The sequence below is a fragment of the Rhinatrema bivittatum genome, chromosome 4 (assembly GCF_901001135.1).
Source record: "Rhinatrema bivittatum chromosome 4, aRhiBiv1.1, whole genome shotgun sequence".
Classification (NCBI taxonomy): Eukaryota; Metazoa; Chordata; class Amphibia; order Gymnophiona; family Rhinatrematidae; genus Rhinatrema; species Rhinatrema bivittatum.
Genome location: NC_042618.1, coordinates 111,043,993 through 111,067,435, shown reverse-complemented (window position 1 = coordinate 111,067,435; position 23,443 = coordinate 111,043,993). Strand labels below are relative to the sequence as shown.

Here is a 23,443-nt window from a genome sequence, read left to right as displayed (position 1 = left end):
ATCTTACAGATCCTCTGGAGGTTATTCATCCTCCTCCAATCGATAGTAGCTATCACGATCTCTCAGGTCCTTAAGATTTAATAGGGATGTATTCTATTTACCATCCTCATCTTTTTCTTCCTAGGACCTTGTTTTCTTGCTTCTCGATGCAACTCGGGGAGTACTCCTGAGGAATTAGTATCCTTGAAGACCCTAGAGCTGAAGACTGCCCCTTTTTACAAATTTCAGAAGAAATTGCAGTCCAGGAAAAGGAAGGAATGCTCTGTTCCTTGAAATGTAAAAGCTAACATGGCCCCCCTGAAGATCCTGGGACTGCTTCCTGTGTCACAGGAAACAGCATAGGCAACTCTGAATACCTTCACCAGAGTGCGATTTGGGAGTGGCTGCTGTTCCCACCATAGCAGTGAGCACAGTAGCAGGAACTTGCTGGACAGTTCGGCTGCCAATGTGAGCCTGCCCAAGAGCAGACTCCTCCCCCCCCCCCCCCCCCCCTGCTCTCTCTTCTTCCCAGCATGCTGCAGCCCTCTCCTGGTAGCTGCTGATGTGAACCTCATGTCTTACACAGTATGGGCTTCTTCCCATAGTCAGCTTGAGCTGCTGTTTACAAGCATTGGCTACCAATAGCTGAAAAGAGAGGTAAAGAAGACCAATTTAAAAAACATTCATTCACCCTTTTACCATCAAACAGTAGTACCAACCACAGGATCTACCTCTAACTGCTTCCTGGCTTTGTTGTGTTGCCTTTTTTTTTTTAAACTTAGTAACCAAGAATTTTAACTTAAAGTAGAGAAACCTGTCCCCCTTTTTGAGAAGGAGAGGGGAAAGAGAAAAACAGCTGCTACCAGCTACACCTCTAATTCCAAAAAGGAAGCCCCTTGGACGACAGCCACAGTCAGTGGATGGAGGGAGGGAGTCCAAAACTTTCACCTCGGGAGCAGCGCATCCAAAATTTGAAGAGGTTGTTTTTTTTTTTTTTCCTTCTCAAACCCAGCCTAACCAAGCCTCCATGCAGAACACAGAATGCACCCCTGCTATCTGTGGGAGACGCAGAATAGTGGCAGGCTGAGGTCAGCAAGGGAGCCTGTAAGGTGAGATGAGTCATTAGTTTGTCTCCATCTGCTGTTTGGGGTCCATAGTCCATACGTCTGGACTGGTCTAGCTGAATGAAAAGGAATTAATTTTACCTGCCATAGGTATCCAGGCCTACAGAAGAATCATGGTGGTTGTGAGTGAGAGACAAAAGTCTGAGACCAGTGATGTAAGCAGAAAATGGTAATGTCACTTTGTTTTTGTTTTTTTAACTTTGTATGCAGTGCCGAGAGAGGGCAAGTTCAAATGGATCGAGCCGGGAACTACCGATCTTTATCTGGTTAGATCCCTTGGGGTGAAAATTGTGCACCCCTCAGATCAGCTAAGAATATGCACTTACTTTTAGCTGTTTTGGCAAAAAGGCATTCCCAGGAGGTGTGTAAGTTGGACAGTAAACTATGTGCGTAAAAATGGTATTTTCAAATCTGTGTGCAGTTGTGTCCCAGTTCCTCTGCCTACGCAATTAGGTGCAACGCACATTGGTGCTTTTTGTTTCCGCATAAGTATAAAATAAATTTTTGGAGACAAACTACCTGCATAGTTTCTATACGAATTTATTGTAAATTACATAGGTACAAAAGCATCTCTTTCACCTGCCTCCCCCTAGCAACGTTGGCTTGGAAGAGCCTGAACAAGTTAGTTCTCAGAAGCTGGGCAGGGCTGGGTCTGACTAGTACCTGGATGGGGGTCCACCAGCAAAGACCAGGCAATGCGGAGATGCAGAGTGCAATAACAAAGCTCTGCAGTATTCTGCCAACGAAAGGTCATAGGCACCATGATGGGATTGACTGTCTAACCCTCAACATCCATAAATGGGTAGAAAGAGGCTAGAAGAAACAACAAAAATGCCTGCATACCTTGTACTGTACATGGCTTTTAGTATGTGCAGATTTACATTCTAGAGTGTGTTTTTATTTAGAATATTACAGTCAGATGTGTTGTGATTTTTTAATACTAATTTCTATATGGCATAAAAACAGCAGATTTGTTTCCACCAACCATAGAGAACCTAGATCAGACATGGGCAAACTGTGGACCATGGAGAGGAGTCTGGTCCTAGCCTGCAGCAGCTATAGTGGTGTCATTTCCAACCAGAAATGGCATTCTTGGGTTGGAACTGATGTCAGCACCAGCCCCTTGGACCTTTAGGGGAACATCCTCTTTTTCCGTTGTTAAGCAGCCATTACATGTGGGTGATGTCATCCGGTGGCACAGAACAGAATCTTCTCTCCAAGCTAGTAGAGCTTTGAACTCTGCTGAGCATGTGCAGGAGTTCTCATGTGGATGTTGCCTCATGACCCTCCTCAGGCCATACCAGAGAAAATCTAGCTATGTAGTTGACTCTCCATTGAGGCACGTGGGGTTTCTATGGCTAATTCATCCTGCTATCTACAGACAACATAGTTTACAGTAAGAAAACTTTGTTATTAAGCAGACTTGAGTTAGACATTACATGTGGAGGAGACCCAAATTGAGTTGCAGCGGAGCTTTTAATTAGTAAGCAACCCGGCCCACACTGTGGAGAGTGGACTGCAGCAAGAACAAATTTTGCAAATCTGCTTGTTCAAATTTACTGAGTCTTTTGACAGGTTATCAAGAAAATAGTGGGACCGAAAGGTATGAATGGATAACAAAGTTGCAACTTTGCAGATATCGTCAATAGGTACTTCTCGAAGATGAGCAACAGAAGCAGCTGTGGTTCTCACTTGGTGAGCTTTCACAGAGTCTGTGACTTGCAATCTTGGTAAGGTGTAGCAGTGATTAATGCGCTCACCCAGCCAACGAGACTTAAGTATGCTTAGTGACTACTAATTTCAGCCTGTTGGGATCCTACGAGATGAACAGTTGGGAGGTTTTACAATGCAGCAGAGTTTTGTTTCTTGTAATATGCTAAGGCCCTTTTGAAGGCCAGAGTATGTAGGGTTTTTTTGCCTTCATGTGCATGAAGGTAGGCAATATGATGGGATTGATTTAGATGGAAATCCAAGATCATCTTCGGCAAAGGTGATGTCATCTGCATGTAATAGTAAATTCATCCTGCTATCTGCGGAAAACAGTTTGTTTTTTTTGGGGTTGTTTTTTTTTTATGGTAAACTTGCTTTACCCTTTCTTCAAGACCGGGTTCCCAATGTAGCCCTCAAACCCAAAGGTTTGCCCACCCTGACCTAGGTCCTAAATCTGATACTTGGCACAGAAGTTTACATCTAAATTGTATGACTTTTTTTTTTTTTTTTTTTTAATCGCAGTAAAATGTGGTAGACATGTCAAGTACTGATGCAGATTATGGCATTGGCAGTGTGCCCTTGCTGACTTAAATCTGCTCTGATAAGAATATGCCAACACAGTTGATTTAATGATGGGATACTGTGCAGAATAGCCCACCTATCTGTGATGTTATACCCCTGCATGCACCTGACATCACTAGCTTCATAGCTGAATAGTGGGGATGGGGTTTACCCAAGGCTGTTGTCCCAGTTCATTGCAACGCTGAATAGTGGAGCTCTAAGGCTTAAAGTTGGCAAGTAGCCCTTCTAATTGCTTGGCAAAAGTATAGTTTCTTTTATCACTTAATACTTTCTGATGATGATTCTCCTACTAGAAACAGTTGACAGCCAGAAATATGGGTTTTACAGAAAACTTTTGAATTGGAAAATCCAATTTTTTTTTCTCATTTGCATAAAATTTAATATATTTTTTTTCTCAGAAAATGTTACTATGCAGACTTTCCTGATGCCCTAAATACACTGTAAAGTGATTTTGCATGTTTGACTTACATTTAGTAAATTAAATGCCCACCTATTAATTGTCCTTGCTGTCTGTCTATGGGCAAGGGCAACTTGTTGCACTAGATAGTCACAAATTGTACTTCTGGCAGATTTTGTCCAAAAGCAAGAAATTCTGAGATATAGAAACTAACTTAGATTTAACAAATTAATGCACTGCTATTTTTTTTGCCTTGATCGAGATGAAAGCCTTGCAATTCCATTTGCAAGAAGCAGCTGTTGGTGGAAGGCTTAGAATCCTGACAACAGCTGGATATTACAGCGGCCCTTCCCCTATACGAGAGGAGATGCATTCTTTGCTCCAAAGTTATTTCTTTTGCACGGTACGGAGCAATATCTGTCATTCCTGCTATTTTGTCAGTGTGTGGCACATTCTTAGCTACTTCTTTAATTGCATCTAGAGCAGTAGATAATTTATCCTCTATGTTGAGAATCGAAAAGTTTTCTGCTGCTAGACCAACTGGATGAGAGTACAATTCTGATCTCGGAGTATGTGTTTGTTCTTCCTTTCTTTTTTTGAAACAGGTGAAGAAGCTCATTTAGACTTTTGTTCACTTGTCTGAATGTCTCTGGATTATTTGAAAGGCTTGATATATCTACTTCAAGTTTTTCTTCTTTTGTAATGGGTGGATTTTATTAGAGAAATTTCACAAAATTTTGAGTTCTGAAAAAATATAACTGCTCTCCTTTCCATTTTTTTTTTTTAAACCTTCTCCCAAGCCTTTCCCTGTCTGCCCCCACCTCGCACTCCACCTTCAGGGGAGAACCTGGTATGGATCAATGTATATTGGCCAGATGAACCTTCATTCATACTTTCACAACACCATGGTCACATTAACCTTTCTTAAACTTACAATTTGCCCCATCCCTTCAGAAAACTTGTGGCTTTCTCCTGAAATCTGGCAATCATCTTGTCATAAGATGCTGTAAGAATAATCAAATCCATCCGTTCTTTAAATCATTATGGATAATCTTCCACTTTCTCATGGCAATGCTTATGGCAAAGCGCTCTGCTCAATTGATAGTTCCCAGAGTGAAGGAAACTTTTTTTGTAGGATCAACACTCAATACCCTGTTTCCCCGAAAATAAGACATCCCCCGAAAATAAGACCTAGTAGAGGTTTTGCTGAATTGCTAAATATAAGACCTCCCCCGAAAGTAAGACCTAGCAAAGTTTTTATTTGGGAGCATGCCCGTCGCACAGAACACCAGAGCATGCAGCTGAGATTTTTTTACCCTGCAGGATTCACAGTTAGTTGTCATCACAAACCAGCATAACCAGACAACTATTCAGAATATGATAAATGTTCATTTTTTTGTTCAACAATATATGTGAATTCTTCTTCATGGAAAAATAAGACATCCCCTGAAAATAAGGCCTAGTGCATCTTTGGTAGCAAAAATTAATATAAGACACTGTCTTATTTTCGGGGAAACAGGGTAGGGCTCCCTAGGACAGTAAAGGCTGAATTTTCAAATGGCCACGCGTGTAGAAATTGGCACTTGCGTTCATTTTCAAAACGGCCCGGTCACACATGTAAGTGCACAAGTGCCAGGCCCTGAAAGAGGGGCAGAGTGGGACAGCAGCCATTAGCTACTGTCCCGGGGAAGTGTGCGCCGGTAGCTGACTGGCACATGCAAACTACTTCTTCTGCTCTGGAGGAGCAGTAAGTGGAAAAATAAAAAACATTTCAGGTAGGTAGGGGTCAGGGTGGAGAGGGGAAAGGGAAGGAAAGTTAGGTGGGAGGGGGGGGGAGGCCCAATTGTGTCACCTCACGTAACTGGCAAAATTCACCACCACCACCCCGGCACGGATTTTAAAATCTGGCGCACATGTATGCGCAGCCAATGGATTTTATAACATGTGCGTGTCCATGTGTGCGCACCGGGAATCGCGCACGCATGTTTAACTCCTAAATTAGTTACTCTTATTTAATCAATTGTTTTGCATCTCGCCACTCTCCGTGATAAGATTCTTCCATTCAATTCCAACTTTACCCAAGTAAGAGAAATTTAAACTCTCCCAGCGATTGATGAAGTTCACAAGTTTTTGTACGACATGTTAATCACTACCTGATTGTCCACTGTAATACCTTGCTCAGTACTATTGTTTAACAAACTGTTTTTAAGGTGATCAGTTCTAATATGTTACATGGTTCTACTGTTATTAAATGCAATAAGTTGTTATCCTGTAAACCGGAGTGAAGGCAGCGAGCTATACTTCGGTATATAAAAGCTATTAAATAAATTCTATCACTCTATCTTAAAAATCCCAAACTCTGCCAAAAATGTTGTACAGGAGGGCAATGCCAAATGATATGAAAAAAGGAGTCCCTTTGTTTACAACTTCTCCACCAAAACCAATAATTTTTTTTTTTTTAATTTATATTCTGCTTTTCAGCACTTCAAAGCAGACTACATTCAGGGAATATATATCTTATTGAAAGCCTTACCAGTTTAGTAAATTGTGTGTGGTATTGTAAAGAAAACTACACTGTATCTGAATTTTCTTTCTATATAATGCAGAATTTCCCCCAAGTTTCATCTGAGAAGGGAATACTCAGATCTTCTTACCATTTCTCTTTTAAAAATGTTTAATTTAATCCGTGCAGCATCCTCAAGGTAACATAACCTTTAGTGGCAATAATCTATTCCATTCAGTTTTCCTTCCAAATCTCCCCCGACTCTATTCCCCTCTGTCTCTATGTTGCAGATACTTTCCAAAATTGCTTTTATGAAAGCCATGCTCTGCAACTTCAAAAATTTCAGGACTTTTTGTTGAAAAAGCTGATGAATATAACAGATTCCTAAATTATTCCACTTTTTTTTTTTTTTTTTTTTTTTTTTTAAACTTTGATCACTTATTTTTCAGTCAGATTTTTCCATATTGACGCCACTAGTGAGAATTCATGTGAGATCTTTGCTACTCTGTGTACCTCCTACCAAATCTTCTTAGTGGCCCATGGCAGTGTTTCTCAACCCTCTCCTGGAGGCAGGCACAGCTAGTCTGGTTTTCAGGATTGCCACAATGAATATGCATGAGAGAGATTTGCATACCTTGGATCTCCAAGAGAGGGTTGGTGAACACTGGCCCTCAGCACTGGACTTAGTTTTGTTCCCTCCAGCCACTTGTCTAACCCTGCTCAGCACTGTAGAAGTTTCCAGCAGCTTATTCTGTAGATCCATCCACGGAGGTTTTTCTCCTAGTGTGTTCACCTTTGCACAATATATAAGACACAACGCACAGTAGGTCCAGACCTCCTTCCTCCCAGAGAGTGTACATAACCATTTTTCTAACTTGAGGGCATTTCTCACCCCACAAAAGTTTAGAATATAGATTCTATTTGATAATGTTTGTGGGATACAGAAAGGAAAATGAGAACACATGCAGTTTAGCTGAGCTCGTGGGATCATTTTAATCATCTTATCTAACAGTGAGATAATCTGAAAAAAGTAGACTTGCTTGTTTAATTTTTTTTTTTTTGTATTGCTGGAATCCCATTGGCCTCAATTATGTTACTAAGCCCTTGCGTCAGGAAAATGTCCAGATATATTTTAAGTTATTACTTTATCCAGAGATGATATTAACCTCTCCATTCTAGTAATTCTGATTTTGTCCAGTTAACAGTATATCCTTAAGTATTTCCAAACAGTTGTTGTTTCTTGAATATGGAGAAAGAAGAAGATTTATTTATTTATTTATTTATTTAAAGGCTTTTATATACCGGAGTTCATGCACTAGTGCATACCACTTCGGTTTACACGGAACAAGGAACAGAAAATTACATCAAACAGATTGAACAATTAAACAAATATACAATTACATCCAACAATTGGGTATAAATAACATGGCTAACTTAGTAGGAACTTAGAGTTAGAGGTGAAGGAGAGAAATAGTACCAAGTGGTAATAGAACAATGTTAATAGCTAAATAATAAATATAAATAGTAAATACAAGTTCTTATAATAAATACAGGTGTTTACAGATTACAGTCTTCATGAAAAGTTTACGTCTACAGAATAGGGTCAAGTAAATAAGAACTGGCGGTTATTTCTATAGGAGTGAAGACTTCAAAAACTAAGGTTACATCTGGATTAAGAGGTATTGGTGTAGCATGTTCAAATATTTAATGATTTGGAATTGTGAGACCAAGGATAAAATTAGGAGTTGTTTGATATGATTATAAAAGCGAGAATGATTCAAGTTCTGGGATGTGGTTCTGAGCTAGACCTTTAAGTGTAGGCTTTTGTAAAGAGCCAGGTCTTGAGTTTCTTTTTGAATGTTCGAGTACACGTTTCGAGGCGAATGTCCGTGGGGAGGGCATTCCAATGAAGGGGGCTGGCAGTCGAGAATGCACGTTTCTTGAGTGAGGACTTGGCTGAAGATGACCAATCTTCCAACACTGCATGAATCAAACCTGCAGATAGAGCACAACTCCTGCCTTATGCAGATCTGTTCTGAATTTGTGGTGTTTTCCCAATTAGCAGTTACCGGTATAATGTTTTGGCTAGCCATTGTGAATAACGGTGGTGATGAGGGACAGCCCCAGCATCTTCCTCTTCCAGATCTAAAGGATTGGGATGCTGTTGTGTTTGCCATAACACTTGCTGTTGGCTCTCTTTTTATAAATTGTTTTAATCCAGTGGAAAAGTTGCTTAGAGATCCAAGATTTTTTTTTTTTTCCCCATAATTCTAACTGGGGAGGACTCTTCTACTTTGTCAAAAGCTTTCTTGGCATTCAAGTAAGAGACCAGTTTTTTCCTTCTGAGACATTCTTGCCTCCCATGTCAAATGTGATACTTTCTGAGTACCTGCAACAAAGCCCACCTGATCTGGGCGAGTTATCTTTTTAATGCTTTTTGGAGCTTCTGTGCTGTTATCTTTGTTAGAATTTTTAAATCCACATTAAGGGGAGAAATATAACTTTTATAGATTGAGGTAGTTCCTGCTTCTCTAAGCATTCATTAAATAGCTCTGTTAGTTCTAGAGCCAGAATATCTCCAGACTCTTTTTAATATTCAATCACACAACTTTGGCCTGCTTTTAGTAACCTTCCATACCTCCAGTTCCCCAATAGGAACTGTAAGGTGAGCACTCTGCTCAGTTAAAATGCTTGAAAAATTCAGATTCTCACAACATTTAGCACAGCCCTCTCCAGAAGCCACAATTTCTGACTGATAAAGGGTTTGAATATATTGCACAAAAATCTCACTGATCTGCTCAGGACAGATTTTCTTTTGTTTCAAGTTATCATTGGTCACTGGAATAATCTCTTCTTTTCCTGAGCTTTAATCGGATAGGCAAGCATTTTACCTGTCTAATTTCCAGAAGTATAATATTTATATTTTGTAGCAGTGAGCCACATATTCCAGGTTCATAGTAAAAAAAATTCTATTCGTTTCATAGTTCCGTTGGATCCGTTAAGGCCAATGGGCTTGAGATGGTAATCTGATAGATTTGCTTCAAGTTTCTTGATTTGCCATTGAAATTGGTAGCAGCAAATGCAGTGCTCTTTCAACTCACACCCCGGAACACGTTGTTAACTAGAATCTGCTTTGAAATGTTCACAGGAATAATCTGGGATACTGCGTCATCTATTGAAACACACACTGCAAATGGTTCTTTGTCGCAGCACACTATGCAAACACTTTGGCCTGGCTATCAGAGTGCACGTTCATTCCTCTGCTTCTCTCTGTAACTTTTTCGAAATCTGATTAGCAACATGACGACTGTTTGAATACCTTCACAATTGCTCTGCAGCTTGCCAGTATTTATTGCATTTTCCAGAAGATTCAACTCGTGAGCAAAACAACCAAAAACGCAGTGAACTTGCCTTTAATAACAATGCGAGAAATATGAAAGCTGCATGGCAAATATTAGTTGCAAAGGCTTGTACCCTGGAGAGACCTCCACGTTCAGTCTCTTCATACAGTCATTTGGCTATGTGTAAATCTGTCTGAGATTTGGTAGCAGTGGCTTTCAGGAATATTAATAATAATATTGGTTCAGGTATCGCAAACAGGAAAGGAGGGACATTTATGGTAAAAGTAGGGGTTTTGAGTATAGCCAAACCTGTTAGTGAGTCAAAGTATGGTTGGTGTTTACTGACTCGTGCAGTTTTACCCATGGATTGAAGAGGCAGCCCCTAGGGGGTAGAGAGAGGACCCTACCTAGGTGGTTTTGATTATACAAACCTACCCTTCCAATTTCCAGTGGGGAAAAATGTACTTGCGGAGAATGCAGGAAGGTTTTCTGGGGGCAAATCCTGCAGAGCTTTTTACCAGTGTGGGCAGTTTTGTTTATTGCCTGCATAATGTTCAGTAAAAGATTTCCTCATGTGTCAGTCCATCCATCGGACACTTGAGTCTGTGATTTCTACTTGACCAGTGAGCCTCATGAGTCACCACTGTCTGATGCTCAGGTCCAAAACGGCACCTGGACGCTGTTCTCAGCACCTCACAGGAACAAAAGACACCAGTGATGGCTCTTAAGCATGAGTGCAAGCTGTAGCCATGCACACCTCTCTCAGTCCTAGCTGCAAAATGAACTCTGGAGTGTGGGAACTTAATGAGCAGCTTGCAGGGGAAAATAGTTTGGCCCCACTTTGTGCAGCGCACGTTCCACTCACACTGAACATCCTCCTTTGAATCCTTCCAGCCTCTGTTTTATCCTCGAGATGGGGAGAGCAAGCCCTGAGCACTGGACATGATTCACTTTGATGGCTGGGAGCAGCAGCAGTGGAGGGACTCTGCTAGCCACATGTATCTGAGCCCAACTGCCTGCCCTGGACCATGCAGATTTCTGCTTGCTTCTGCATGGAGAGGGAGCGGGAGGCCTGTTCACACAAGGAACTAAAGGGATGGGATAGAGGAGTCCCCATGTATGGTGAGGAGCAGGAGTTCTTAGGCAGTGGAGGAGCAGGGACACCTGCAGGGTGAGGTGCTGGGTAGGTGGATGATGAGCTCATGTTGCGACACCGGAGAGTGAAGAAAGTGACGTGGAGGGGCAACAGAAGGAGACAGGAAAGGGTCCCAAGGGGGGAGACTCCTCTTTGGCCAGCAAAGGGGCCAAGAAAGTGTTGCTGAAAAATGTGCTGAGTCTGTGGATAACCCCCCAAATGCAACTTGGGCTTCATCCTCCGGTGCTGGAGGAGTCCTGCTTTCCTCCAAGGCCCTGCGCCGTGTTTTATGAATGTAATGTGCCTTGAAAGAGAGAATGTGATGAGCGATTAACACCATGGTAACACACACAATGGCTGAATTAGTTTGTAATGTTCCTTTCAGCGTTGATTTTCAGTTATGGATAAAGGTATACCATTTGCTAACGAGGCTCAAACTAATGTCTCATCTGCTTTTTCTTGATCCCTCTTGACATTTTTGTCCACAGAGCTTGATAAAACCCAGCTACTCTCTGTAGAGACAGTAACCTTGAATGTGAGAAGCCTATTTTGTTGTCGTCCCCCCCCCCCCCCCCCCCCCCCCAAATCCAGGCAGCTCACCATTTTTTTTTTTTTCATTTTCCGTCTTTCGCAAAATCCTGCTTTTTCACTTGAGCTACCAAGCTCCTGCGACAAAAGGGAGAAAATTTATTTCTATTTTACGCTGGCCTCATCCATCAGAAGAAGCAGAATTTGAAACGTGCTTCCCTCCTCCCTGCCAGAAAGCTGCTACTCGCTTGCTTTGGTCCTGCAGAGCCAAAGGGAAGTATCATGTGGGCCTCTGCAATTGCAGGGCCAGTGCAAGAGTACTTGGCGCCCTAGCCAACCCTTCGGTCATGCATCAGTCCTCCCAGTAGCTGCAGCACAGCTCCCCCTGCTTTGGTGCTATTGGCTCTGGCACAGTACTCTTCTGGGCCTCCCACTGGCAGGATTTTTTCACGCCCCCAACATTTTGGTGCTTTAGGTGACCACTTAGTTTGACTAATGGAAGCTCCAGCCCTATGCCATCAGCCAGAGGACAAAGCTTTCTCTGCTGGGTTGAAATGGTTAACTATAATGTCATTTGTGCCGTTTCAGTATGGTGGGCTCGGCCGAGTGCACTGTTAGCCCCCGTTTGGCCCCGTGTTTTCGACGTGCTATTTTTACCCCTTATACAGTAAGGGGTAATAGTGCGTGGAAAACGCGCGGCCAACCCCCCCCCCCCCCCCCGAAACTAATAGCACCCGCAACATGCAAATGCATGTTGATGGGCCTATTAGTCATTCCCGTGTGATACAGAAAGTAATGCCTGCTTTTCTGTACACCCTCCGACTTAATATCAGCGCTATTAAGTCGGAGGCCCCAAAAATTTAAAAAAAAAAATTAAAAATCTAAAAAAAATAAAATAAAATTAAAACTGCCCGTGGGTTGGAAGACGGATGCTCAATTATGCCGCTGTCCATTTTCCGAACACGTGGCTGTCAGCGGGTTCGACAGCAGACGCCGGTAAAATTAAGCGTCGGCTGTCAAACCCGCTGACAGCCACCGCTTCTGTCAATAATGGCGCTAGGGACGCCCTAGTGTCCCTAGTGCCTCCTTTTTACCGCGGGCCCTAATTTGCATAGCTTGGCTTAGTGAATCGCGTGTCCAGGAGAGTGGCCTGGGAGAGCGGGCGCTCGCCGGCTCTCCCTCGCGGTTTACTGTATCGGCCCAATTGAAAATAAATGAAGATTTTTGACTCAAAACTTAGCTTTTCAATGAGGCTTTTAGTTGAGGTGTTTTTTTGTTTTTTTTTGTTTTGTCTATTGCTGACCATTCACTGGCCGACTTTGTAGCTGATTTTACATGCTTTTTATATTTATGACGAATTTCATTATTATCCTAGTTACTTATTATGGCTTATTACCATGTTCTTGTTTGATTTTTTGTTTTTAGCTAGATTTCATTATGTGATGTTATGTTATACTTGATGATCTGTTTATGTATTTTAATTGTATTTTACTCTTGTTCTCTGCCTTGAGCAGTTACTGGAAAAGCAGGTGATAAATCTAATAATAAAAGTAATGTAAGCCACTTTGGATACTTAATGCATCAGAAATAATGCAATTCTGGACTGTTATTTAACAGCTTTTAAAATAATGTTTTAAGGCATTGGTCTTCAACGGGTAGGTCATGGTCCACAACTGGGTCACAGCTTGACTGAAGTTGGCACTACCAACAGACACGTACATTGAAGAGTGGGTCTCTTCAGCTCGGGCTGAAGGTGGGTCCTGGGTCTGAAAATGTTAAATGCTAAAACAGTACAGATGCTAGTAGTCTATACAGTGTGGTGTTTAACATATTAATTTAATTATATATTTAGGACTCCTGAAGTAGATGTTTGTCATGTGCGCTTTAAATTTACCCCCACTCAGGGTTAACCCACCTGCACCCATGCATGTGCCCCTTACATTGGCAGCTTTCTACCCATCAACTGGGTTCCTGCTTGCCTCTAGGCAAGTACCCCACTCACAAGCTATCCCCTGGTAGTTTCTAGCCATGCGGAGACCCCCACAAAACCCAAGGGTCACATAGTTCTGTGATCCTCAATCAGTCACAGGCCAGAGTTAACAAATGAGCTTTTACCACATATCAAGATCAGTGAACAGAAAAAAGATTTAATTTGCAAACAGCAGCAGGTAAAGTAAGGATTTATACTGCTAAAATCTTATGCAAACACATTTCCAGCATCCCCAGCTCAAGGAAAAGAAATGACACTTCTCTGTATAAGTGCTATTCTGAAAGTGAAACAATAGTTAATCACCGTTTTTAGCTTTGGTTTTGCCTTCACTTGCAGTCTGAGGTAAGTTGTGTGGTGGGGTTTTTGTTTTTTTTTTGGTGTTTATTTAACCTAAACAGCCAATTAGGTGAATTTTGAACTTTTGGTTTGAATTACGTGAATGCATTTACTCTTAGTATACAAATCAATAAACAGCATACCTGTGTGTGTGCGTGCACACTTTGTAGGGATAATCACCTGAAAAACATTTAATTACAACTTTTGAAATTGAAAAGCTTGCCTTATATTGCATTGGCATCCATTCCTTGTTCATAATGAATTTTGTGAAATAGTGAATTCTTAGAAAGGGAAAATTGATCACAAAATAAAGCCTGGGAGAATTGTCTATCCCCATGTCTCTGGTGGCAGCTTTGGATAGTGGAAGCAGCTTCTTACCTGCACTTCTCCCCAAGCAACAGGCTCAGATCTGATAAGTAAAATGTCCAAATTCTCCTCTCATGGTGGAGTTTTCTGCTCAATTGCATCTGGTGAAGAAATTTTGCAATTTGTGAACAGTTCTCAGGAGAGGCAGAAGATGAGGACAGCAGGGAGTAGCAGTTCTGTTCTGGTACTGACCTAGACTGAAATCCTGCATTTCCTAGGGTGTAGCCAGACGGTCTCAGGACCAATGGGTTTATGCTCCCCTGCCAGCAGATGGAGACTGAGTCGTCAGGTTTCAAAGCTGACGTCACCCTAGATACACCCCTGTAGTGACCTCAGCCTGTCAGTATTTCTCAGTCTCCAGCAGATGCGGACATGCTTTCCTAATGGGGATCGTTGCACCTTTTTGGAAGAAGAAATTCTACTTTTTAAATTGGAGAAAAAATTGAGCCCCGCTTTCCTGCAATAGACTCCTTTGGTTCACTATAGTAGTGAACTCCCACCTCATTTTATAAGTGAACTGTATGCTTCACTACTGTTTTTAGAATAACATTTCTGCTTTAGGTAATAACTTAGAAAGTTTAACAATGTATAATAATAATCCTATTACACCCTTAGGGACCAGTGTACTAACCTGTGGTCAGGTCCTTGGGACTGTGGCAGTATTGCAAGAACTTTTTCTCGTGATACAGGCTCATTTAAATATTATGGACATGATATTCACAGCATTTTATTTTGCTGTAAAGTCTGTGTGAAATTGTGGACTTTATTGCAAAAAAAACTCCAACAAACTTTCATTACACCTCCCCAAGCACAAGATGTAGTTATTTATTTGAGAACTTTTGATATACCGACATTCATAGGACATATCATGCCGGTTTACAATCAACTCTTGTAGCGAGGAAAGAGGAAATTACAAAATAACAGGGACAAGGGAAAGGGAGCAGGAATAGAAAAAGGAGAGATGGGCGGGTGAAAGCAAGCGCGTAAGTAGCGTGAAAATCATAGGTTGCAGAGCGTAAGGGAGAGAAGGAATGTAGATAGGAACTATATTAAAACATTAATGCAAAAAAAAACATTTCAGTGATTATATAGTCAACGTTTCCTTAAGATGCATCGTTGTTAGAGGGTAGCAGGGCTGGAAGCAATAAGGGGTTTAGGTTTGATTGGCATCAGGGTAGGCCTGTAAGAAAAGCCAGGTTTTGATGCCTTTTTTGAAGTGGGGTAAGGAGGGTTCAAGGCGGAGAGATATGGGGAGTGAATTCCATAGGGTAGGGCCAGCTATGGTAAATGCTCTTTCTCTGGTAAGGGAGAGGTGTGCAGTTTTGAGGGGTGGAATGTGTAGGGTGCCTGCAAGGGTGGCTCTGGACGGACGATTGGAGGCACGGAAGCTCGGCATTTCCTTGAGCCATGCAGGATTGTTTTTGTAGAGTGCATTATGCACCTTAGTTGTCTTTGCAGAAATTCACCGACTTGTGTGATTTTTCTGCACATAACTTTGCTATGTGAAAATAGCTTATGAGCTGGTTTACCTAATTCTTCTGCTCTGTGATTATGTGTAACTTTTGTGAATGTATTTGGAAATGCAAAATTACATGTGAAAAACGGCAAGCAATGTGCAAAAAAATGTACAAATGTGATTACATGCATTATCACATTTGCGAAGGTATTTGAATTTTTAGTACATCAATCTGACCCTGAAAGGTGTGTCGTATGGTGTGTTGAGTGGAGAAAAAAATCCTCATTTAAATGCATATAAGCTTGATGCACTCGCACAACACAATGTGAAAAATATTCAAGGGAATGTAGACTTTCTATAACCACTGCATAAAGCCAGTGGCGAAAAGATCAGTGGGCATCAGTTGGGTTTTCTGCATCTTCTTTTATTTTTGGTTTAGAAATGTGCAAATGTTGCCAGTGTATTTGTATCTTCCTGCTGTTCCAAAATCACAGGCTAAATGAGATATAGGGCAGTGTAGGAACTTTCTCCAATGTTGTAGGTTTTAACTTTGCCACCTAAGCCCCTTGATTGCAGTTTCATTTGAAGACAGGTGACAAAATGTCACAGTTTTGTTTTTGCCCTGAATATATTCCTTGTTGTTCTTGGCTATGTCATTGAGCACTGCTTAAGGTGCTTTTGTGTACCTGTTTAGGCAGTAACCAATGACCCTGTGCGCAGTTCTATTCACTAGGAACTATTCTTAGCTAGTCTAACTGCTTCCTACTTTCTGGTCAGCCTTTTTTTGTAAGCTTCTAGTAAAGACATTGCTTATTTTTTGGCTCTGTATCCCACAGCACAGGCCTGCAGTAGTGACCCAGTAGTTCACATCTTATTGTCTTGCCTTGCTTAACAAGCAGTGTTGATGACTCTCCTGGTGTCCCTGTTTCCAATGGGGATCTCTTCAGCTAGGGCTCACTCGGAGTACAGTAGAAGTATTGCTTACTGTTCTGGGTTACAGGAGCGCAGTTCTCTGTGCTTGGTTGCTTCCTGGAGGTCAGTTGAGAGAATGCTGGTCTCTTGTATTGGAGCAGCTCTTCTAAACTTCTGGAGAGGCTGACCAACCTGGGGTGGGCAAGGGTGTTGAGATTTGACAGAATGCTGGAGGGTCAGGAAGGTGTCAACTTATGTTATGGCTGCTGACTTAGCATTCTGCTCATATTGCAGTTTTGAAAATCTGCCCTTTTTTTTTCCTGTTGGGTTTTTTAAATGTGTCTGTACGTGGGGTGTTTTTAAGAACATAAGAAAATGCCACACTGGGTCAGACCAAGGGTCCATCAAGCCCAGCATCCTGTTTCCAACAGTGGTCAATCCACTGTTATATTCTCTCTGGATGTTATATGGGGAGTATGGATTTAGGTGCATCTCCTGGGCTTGCAGGGCTTGAAGGATTGAGTGTGCAAGGCACGTAGGAGAGTCTCCAGTGAAAAAGGAAAGGCAGACGTTAGAATAAACTGTTAGCATAAAAAAAAAAAAAAAAAGACCAGACTGCTGATCTGTGAAATAAAATGACCTGCAGGAGAAGTGTAAAGCCGTGGTGGGGAAGGAAGGAGTGGTGGTGGTGGTGGTGGTTGGGAGAGAGCATGCTTTGTGTATGTGTGCAGCAATGTGAAGGTCAGAAGCAGATAATAGTATGGTGAATACAAAGGGAAAAGCCTAAGCTAGAAAATGAGAGCGTTTAAATATGATAAATGGTATTATCAGATGAAATGTTTTATCATTCACAGAATCTCTGAACAGTTGCTTTTAAATGTCAGTTTAATTTATATATTGTGAAATATGTTGTATCCACAGTTTTGCTGTGCACCATGATGCCATCTGGCATTGAGAATAATGAAAAGCTAACTAAATAAAGGAATATATTTGACTATTAAGGATCAGTAGCTGGTGATTTTCACTGACTTCATTTCCAATTTGCTTTCAGATACGGATATACCACAGCCACAAAACAACGGGAATTGTGGAAGGGAGAACAAGCCACATCTCTGGTACTTTCATCTCTACGTGGCTGGATGAATATTGCACGCCTCTCCGTTGCTCCCTCCCAAAATCGCAGAAGGTGACTTAGAAGTTGAACCTTTATCAAAGGAAAAGGCAGGCTTGCGGACCTGTTACTGTGTGCACTGGTTGTGTCTGGGGACACAGGACTGCCATGAATCTTCAGGCTCAGCAGAAGGTATCAAACCGGAGAACAGGGAAACGCATTTCCTTCTTTGAGCAGGGCCAGGCAGCACCCTTGAAAGAAGAGCCGCCGTTGAAGGAAGGGCATCTCTACAGTTCTGGGGGTAACCTGCCAATCTTTCAGGTGGCTGAGCATCCAAAGATAGACGGAGTGTCCTCCAGTGCTCCCAGCAACTTTGCTTTGCTAAACTCCGTCATCTTCACGCAGGACCGATGTGAACAAATGAGGCTCTCCCAGCAGCTGCCCCCTGACAAGTGGCAAAGCTCTGTAATGGTGAACCGAGAGAGGAGTGATGCCAGCTGGCAGACCCAGCCCTCAGGGATGTGGAATCATAATATGGTGGTGTATGGTGGAAGCCAGAAAACTCATGTACCTAGCTTCTATAATCACCGTGAAGCTCTGAAAAGGAGCCAAGAGAAAGGAATCGGCATATCCCAGCTCGACATGTACGGGGATGCTGTCCAGCAGATGATGTCACAGAAGGCCCAGCTGGAGCAGCAAGCCTTAGTTAGACAGCAGGCCCATCTGAATTCCATTCTGCAGGCACAGAAACAGCAGCAGCAGCAGAGTCAGACACTCTCGCTGCAGCCTTTCCAGCTTGCGTTTGGCCACCAGGGTCAAAAGCAAGGACTTCCTCTTCCCGAGTTGTTTCACGTCTTCCAGGAAGGGCCTATTGCATCAAATGCAGCTTTTACTGCTCAACAAAAACAGGCTCTTCCCCAGATGCAGCTCTTTGAGAATTTCTATCCAGCACAGCAGCAGCAGCAACAGGCAGTGGCTGCTGCGCAAGCCTTTAGTGTACAGCAGGCTGCATGCATGGCACAGTCGCATGGCAGTGCACAGCACCAGGTACATATGGTGGGCCAATTCCAGCAAGCCCCAGCTGAAATGAGTCAGCAAGTGTTGAACAACCTGTCAGAACAGAACCAGCAGACACACTTACCTAAGGCACAACCAAGGAGGTCACGAAGACTCTCCAAGGAAGGAGTTCCCCCACCGGCTTCTACTGGAGGGGTGCCAGCCTGCAAACCTGGAGAGGAGCAAGTTGGCAATCCATTCATGCAACCCTGGCAGGAGCAACATGGGCTTCAGTTGCATCCTCAGTTAGACGCCCCAAGCCAGCAAAAGACCAACTACCAACCAGCTCAGAAAGAGGTCCTGCTTGATAACCACCAGGGCCAACTGGGTAATCACCACCAAAGCCAGACTGAAGCAGAAAATCTGTCCACTTGTCAGAATGGCAGAGGGAGAGAGGCGGAGGTGGCTATTGAGCATAGCACTCTGAGGGGCAGTGATGGTGGCGAGGGTGGTGGCATTACAGGGGGTGTGATCCAGAGCACGCGGCGAAGACGAAGAGTTTCCCAGGAGGCCAATTTGCTGACACTGGCCCAGAAGGCAGTGGAACTGGCCTCCCTTCAGAATGTCAAGGTAAGAAGCAAAGCTGGTGAGGCCAATTTCTGGAGCAATGTTCATAGGTAAGAAGCATTTTACCTGTGTGAATAGGCTATCTGAGGATCACGGGCCTTCAGAGCATCTTGAAAGTCTGCAATCCATATACTTCTAACTGCACTGGGAGGAAGTTTCCCCGGAGGGCAAGTTTACATCAGGGGAGGGATATAACCCACACAGATTCATGCAAACAGTTCAAACAAAAACTACTCCGTACCCGCATAAACTTTCAAAGAGCGAGTATGCATGTACTTTCGCTTTGAGAACAGATACAAAGCCCATGGATAGTTTGAAAACTGCCCCCCCTATACCTGTGGATTTTGTATCTACAGAGGCAGGATGAACAGAGATGAAACCCAGGCTGTTAAAACCACACCATGCCGCTCAGCGCCATCAGCCTTAAAAAAAAAAAAAAAATTGTTAGGTGTATGATGTCCAAAGAATTAGGCTGTGGACTGGCCTAGATTAGTTTATTGCCTCCTCTGGTGGAGAGTCACTGATCAGTGTATTCAGATTATAGTTATTAGGTCAAGGAGGTCTGTGAACACTTAATGCTGCCTACCCTCTTCCTTGGGTAAAAATATGTGCAGATTGGTTCTGACAATGTTTTTATGTGAATTTCCGTGTAATTCATAGAAACAGTTTTTCCCTATAGAAAACGAGACAAGAAATGGAGTTGGTCGGCAACTCCATGCACTAACCAAAAGGCAAGACAACATATAAAATGTTGACCAATAGCAAGAAAGCCTTTTAAAATGTTCCAGGACATCACAGTGTGCTCTGTCCTCCCTGTGGCTTCCGCTGAACTGGCCTGTCTCCCTATAATAAAGACAAAAAAACTGGGATTCTAGGGAAAGCACGAGACCATAGCTTTTAGCCTGGTGTCCTGTAAAGAAACTGGCCTTATGAGATTGCTATCTGTCCTCCCCTCCCTCCGATAACTTTATTTCTTCATTCAAACAGCGGAGCACCCAGTGGCCCTCCAGCTTCTGCTCTTCATGACCCACAATGCCCCTGAATGCTTAGAATTCCTTCTTTCTTTCCTATAGAAAAAACAGTTCGGTTGAAATCTCAGGGAGGTCAGAATACATTGTGATGTCACTGAGCATTTTGAAAGCTGCCCTGTCATTGGTTAATATCTGTGATCACCGGCTGACTCCATATCTTACTTCACTTCCTATAGCAAAAAACTCTCTAATGTTTAATGATGTGAATTTCTGGATAAAAAAATACACGCCTATGTGCACATTTTTGTACCAAAGGCAGAAATTGTGTCTCTTGTTTCGCGTGTTGAAAATGTGAAAACTAATTCACTGGTGTGCACAGAGCGCCTGCACTGGACCAGAGCCATGATCAAGGGAAGACTGGTAGGATGACCTGAACACTTGTAAATTGTCTAATTGTTGCTTCTCAAAGTAGCTCGAAGCGAGCGAGGAATTTCAAACAATTTTTTTTTTTTTTTTTTAATTTCTAGTAGGATAGGTAACCTGTGCTGCATATTGCACTGGGGTTGATATTCAAAAGATTTGTACAGGTAAAATTGGCTTTTACCCACACAATTATTCCCCTTTAAAAAAAATCCTTCTCTTGTCCAGGTAATTTTGTGTGGGCAAAATTGACTGGACAAAAGGGGGAGCTGGCTATAGGTGTGGCAAGGGCAGGCTAATACATAATGAGTGCTCTCCAGCTAACTTTGTGCAGACAAGTCAGTCCACTCAAACAGCAGGCCTAAAGTTAAATAGATACGTTTTTTCTGTTGAATATTTAGGTAAAGTTATCTGGATAAGTTCTGCTGAATATCCAGGGACTTTTACCTGGATAAGTTACCTGCTTGCTGGCTCACTGAATATTTATGGACCTTGCTGTGTACTAGGTAGTCAAAAGGTTCAGGTACATTGAAAATAGTCTTCTGTAGACCTCTGGTTTCTCTGGATAAATACGATTTGATTTTGGAAACTGTAACTCTGCTTTACCTCCCATCCCATCCGTCACTCGGGCCGATACAGTAAAAATTGCGGGAGAGCGAGCAAGCGCCCGCTGTTCTGTGCGCGCGATACAGTAAATTAATTTATTTAAATAAGGGTCCATGGCAAAAAGAGGCTCTAGGGACACTAGCGCGTCCCTAGTGCCTCTTTTTGGACAGGAGCGGCTGTCAGCGAGTTTGACAGCCGATGCTCAATTTTGCCGGTGTCGGTTCTCGAGCCCGCTGACAGCCACAGGTTCAGAAACCGGACGCCGGCAAAATTGAGCGTCTGGTTTTCAACCTGCGAGCCGCGGGCCCATTTTAAAATTTTTTTAAATTTTTTTTTTTTTTTTTTTTTTTTTTTACTTTAACTTTTGGGGTCTCTGACTTAATATCGCCATGATATTAAGTCAGAGGGTGCACAGAAAAGCAGTTTTTACTGCTTTTCTGTGCACTTCCTCGGTGCCGGCAGAAATTAACGCCTACCTTTGGGTAGGCGCTAATTTCTTAAAGTAAAATGTGCGGCTTGGCTGCACATTTTACTTACTGTATCGCGCGGGAATACCTAATAGGGCCATCAACATGCATTTGCATGTTGCAGGCACTATTAGGTTCGGGGGCGGGGTTGGACGCGCGTTTTCGATGCGCTATTACACCTTACTGAATAAGGGGTAAAGCTAGCGCGTCAAACGCGCGTCCAATTGCAGGTTAACAGTGTGCTCCACCAGAGCGCACTGTACTATATTGGCCTGACTGTTAGCTGCTTTCCATTTGCTTGGCTGAAGGTACTCTGCTGTTTATTTTAAACTGAGGCAAAAGCTGCTGTTCTCCTTCCTGTGCACGAGTGGTGTTTAGTGAGTGGATTACTAATACTCAACAGTACCAGGTACAAGATGAGAGGGCAGGAGACCTGTGGTTAGTGTGTTCTGCTAGGAAAGGAAAGGGGTTGGTTGCAGGGGAAAGAACGGGCCATGTGTGCGAGAGGAAAAACTAAAAAAAAAAAACAAAAACAAACCCATAACTTGAAGCATTTGATCTTTGTTTCCTGTATCCTGAAAGCACTATGTTTTTGTGGTTATGTGCCTTTAGGATAAGGAGCTTACTGAAGAGAAGCAGAAAAGCATACCGTCTAGAACCAATGTGGAGTTTGCCAACTCTCCACCTTCTAAGAGAGTCCGGGAAGAGAGCAACTTGACACCACTCATCATTCCTGTGTCTGTCCCTGTGAGAAAAATAGATTTCTTGGACTTTGGCCAACAAAAAGGCGAGGAAGGGCAACCACAGAGAATCTCTGCCTATGATCGAGGTCCATCGGAACTGGAGCCCACAGTGATAGTTACTCGACAGAGGTCCTGTCGCACAAACATGGAGCCTGTGGCACAGGTAGGACAGGCTGAGGGCAAACAATCTCTCTCCATCAGCTTAATATGTCCTTTGTCAACTTTGAATATGGTGAGCTAACAGCCAGGATTGTGTAGGTTTCCATATCCTGACCCAGACATTGCTGTGTAATAGGGCAAATTGACAAACTAAAGAGTAGCAAATCACCTGGACCAAATGGTTTATACCTCAGAGTTCTGAAAGATCTCAAAACTAAAATTGCAGACCTATTACTAGTAATTTATAATTTTGTAAGACAGCAGAAGCAGTCTGTAGTTTGCTAGAAGACAGATACCCGCTGGAGTCTGGCTCTTCTTACATAAACATTCTTCGCAAGCAAATTTATGACATAAATGGCTTACGTCAGCAGTAGTTCAACCAAACACCAATAAGTCAGTTATCAGCAGGAGCTGCCTTCTGCTCATCTCCCAGGGGCCTGTTTGTGACTATCTGAGCATAAGCCTTAAAGGTTGTTAGGAGAGCCACACTGTAACCAGGATTCCTTTCTTTAAGGTGGACTAGCACCAGTTACCTGGTTCCCAGTCCTTTAAGGTGTTCTGAGGGTTTTCTCCTGTATACTCTAGAACAAACCTATCATTAAAGTTGTCTATTGCACTTGAAGATTGGAGGGTGGCCAATGAAACCACTTAAATACAATTTCAGAGAGTGCTGAGGAAAAGCCAACTGTTGTGATACATACAGGTACCAATGACACAGAAAGGTGCAGGAGGGAGGTTCCGGAGGCTAAAATTAAGCTTAAGTAGGAGATTGGAACCCTAGTGGATATGGATTTCATTCTCAGAAATGCTTCCCGTTCCATGCATTGGGCACCAGAGTCTCAATGCGTGGATGAGATGATGGTGCAGGAAAGAGGGTTTAGGTTTGTTAAGAACTGGGGAAAATTCTGAAGAAGGGGGAACCTAATCAATGAGATGACTCTACTTTACTTTAAGCAGAGTGGAACCAGGCTGCTGGTGCTAACT

General features: G+C 42.7%; 1 protein-coding gene across 6 annotated transcripts in view; it reads left to right on the top strand.

The window, feature by feature from the left end:
• Positions 1 to 23,443, top strand: part of ELMSAN1 (ELM2 and Myb/SANT domain containing 1) — a 120,987-nt gene that overhangs the window by 60,826 nt on the left and 36,718 nt on the right. For all 6 annotated transcript variants that reach the window (XM_029598671.1, XM_029598674.1, XM_029598670.1 and 3 more), the window contains exons 2-3: positions 17,411 to 19,096; positions 22,170 to 22,463. In XM_029598671.1, coding sequence (XP_029454531.1) covers positions 17,639 to 19,096; positions 22,170 to 22,463 — 1,752 coding nt within the window. In that variant the 5' untranslated portion in view covers positions 17,411 to 17,638. The remainder of the gene's footprint in view (positions 1 to 17,410; positions 19,097 to 22,169; positions 22,464 to 23,443) is intronic.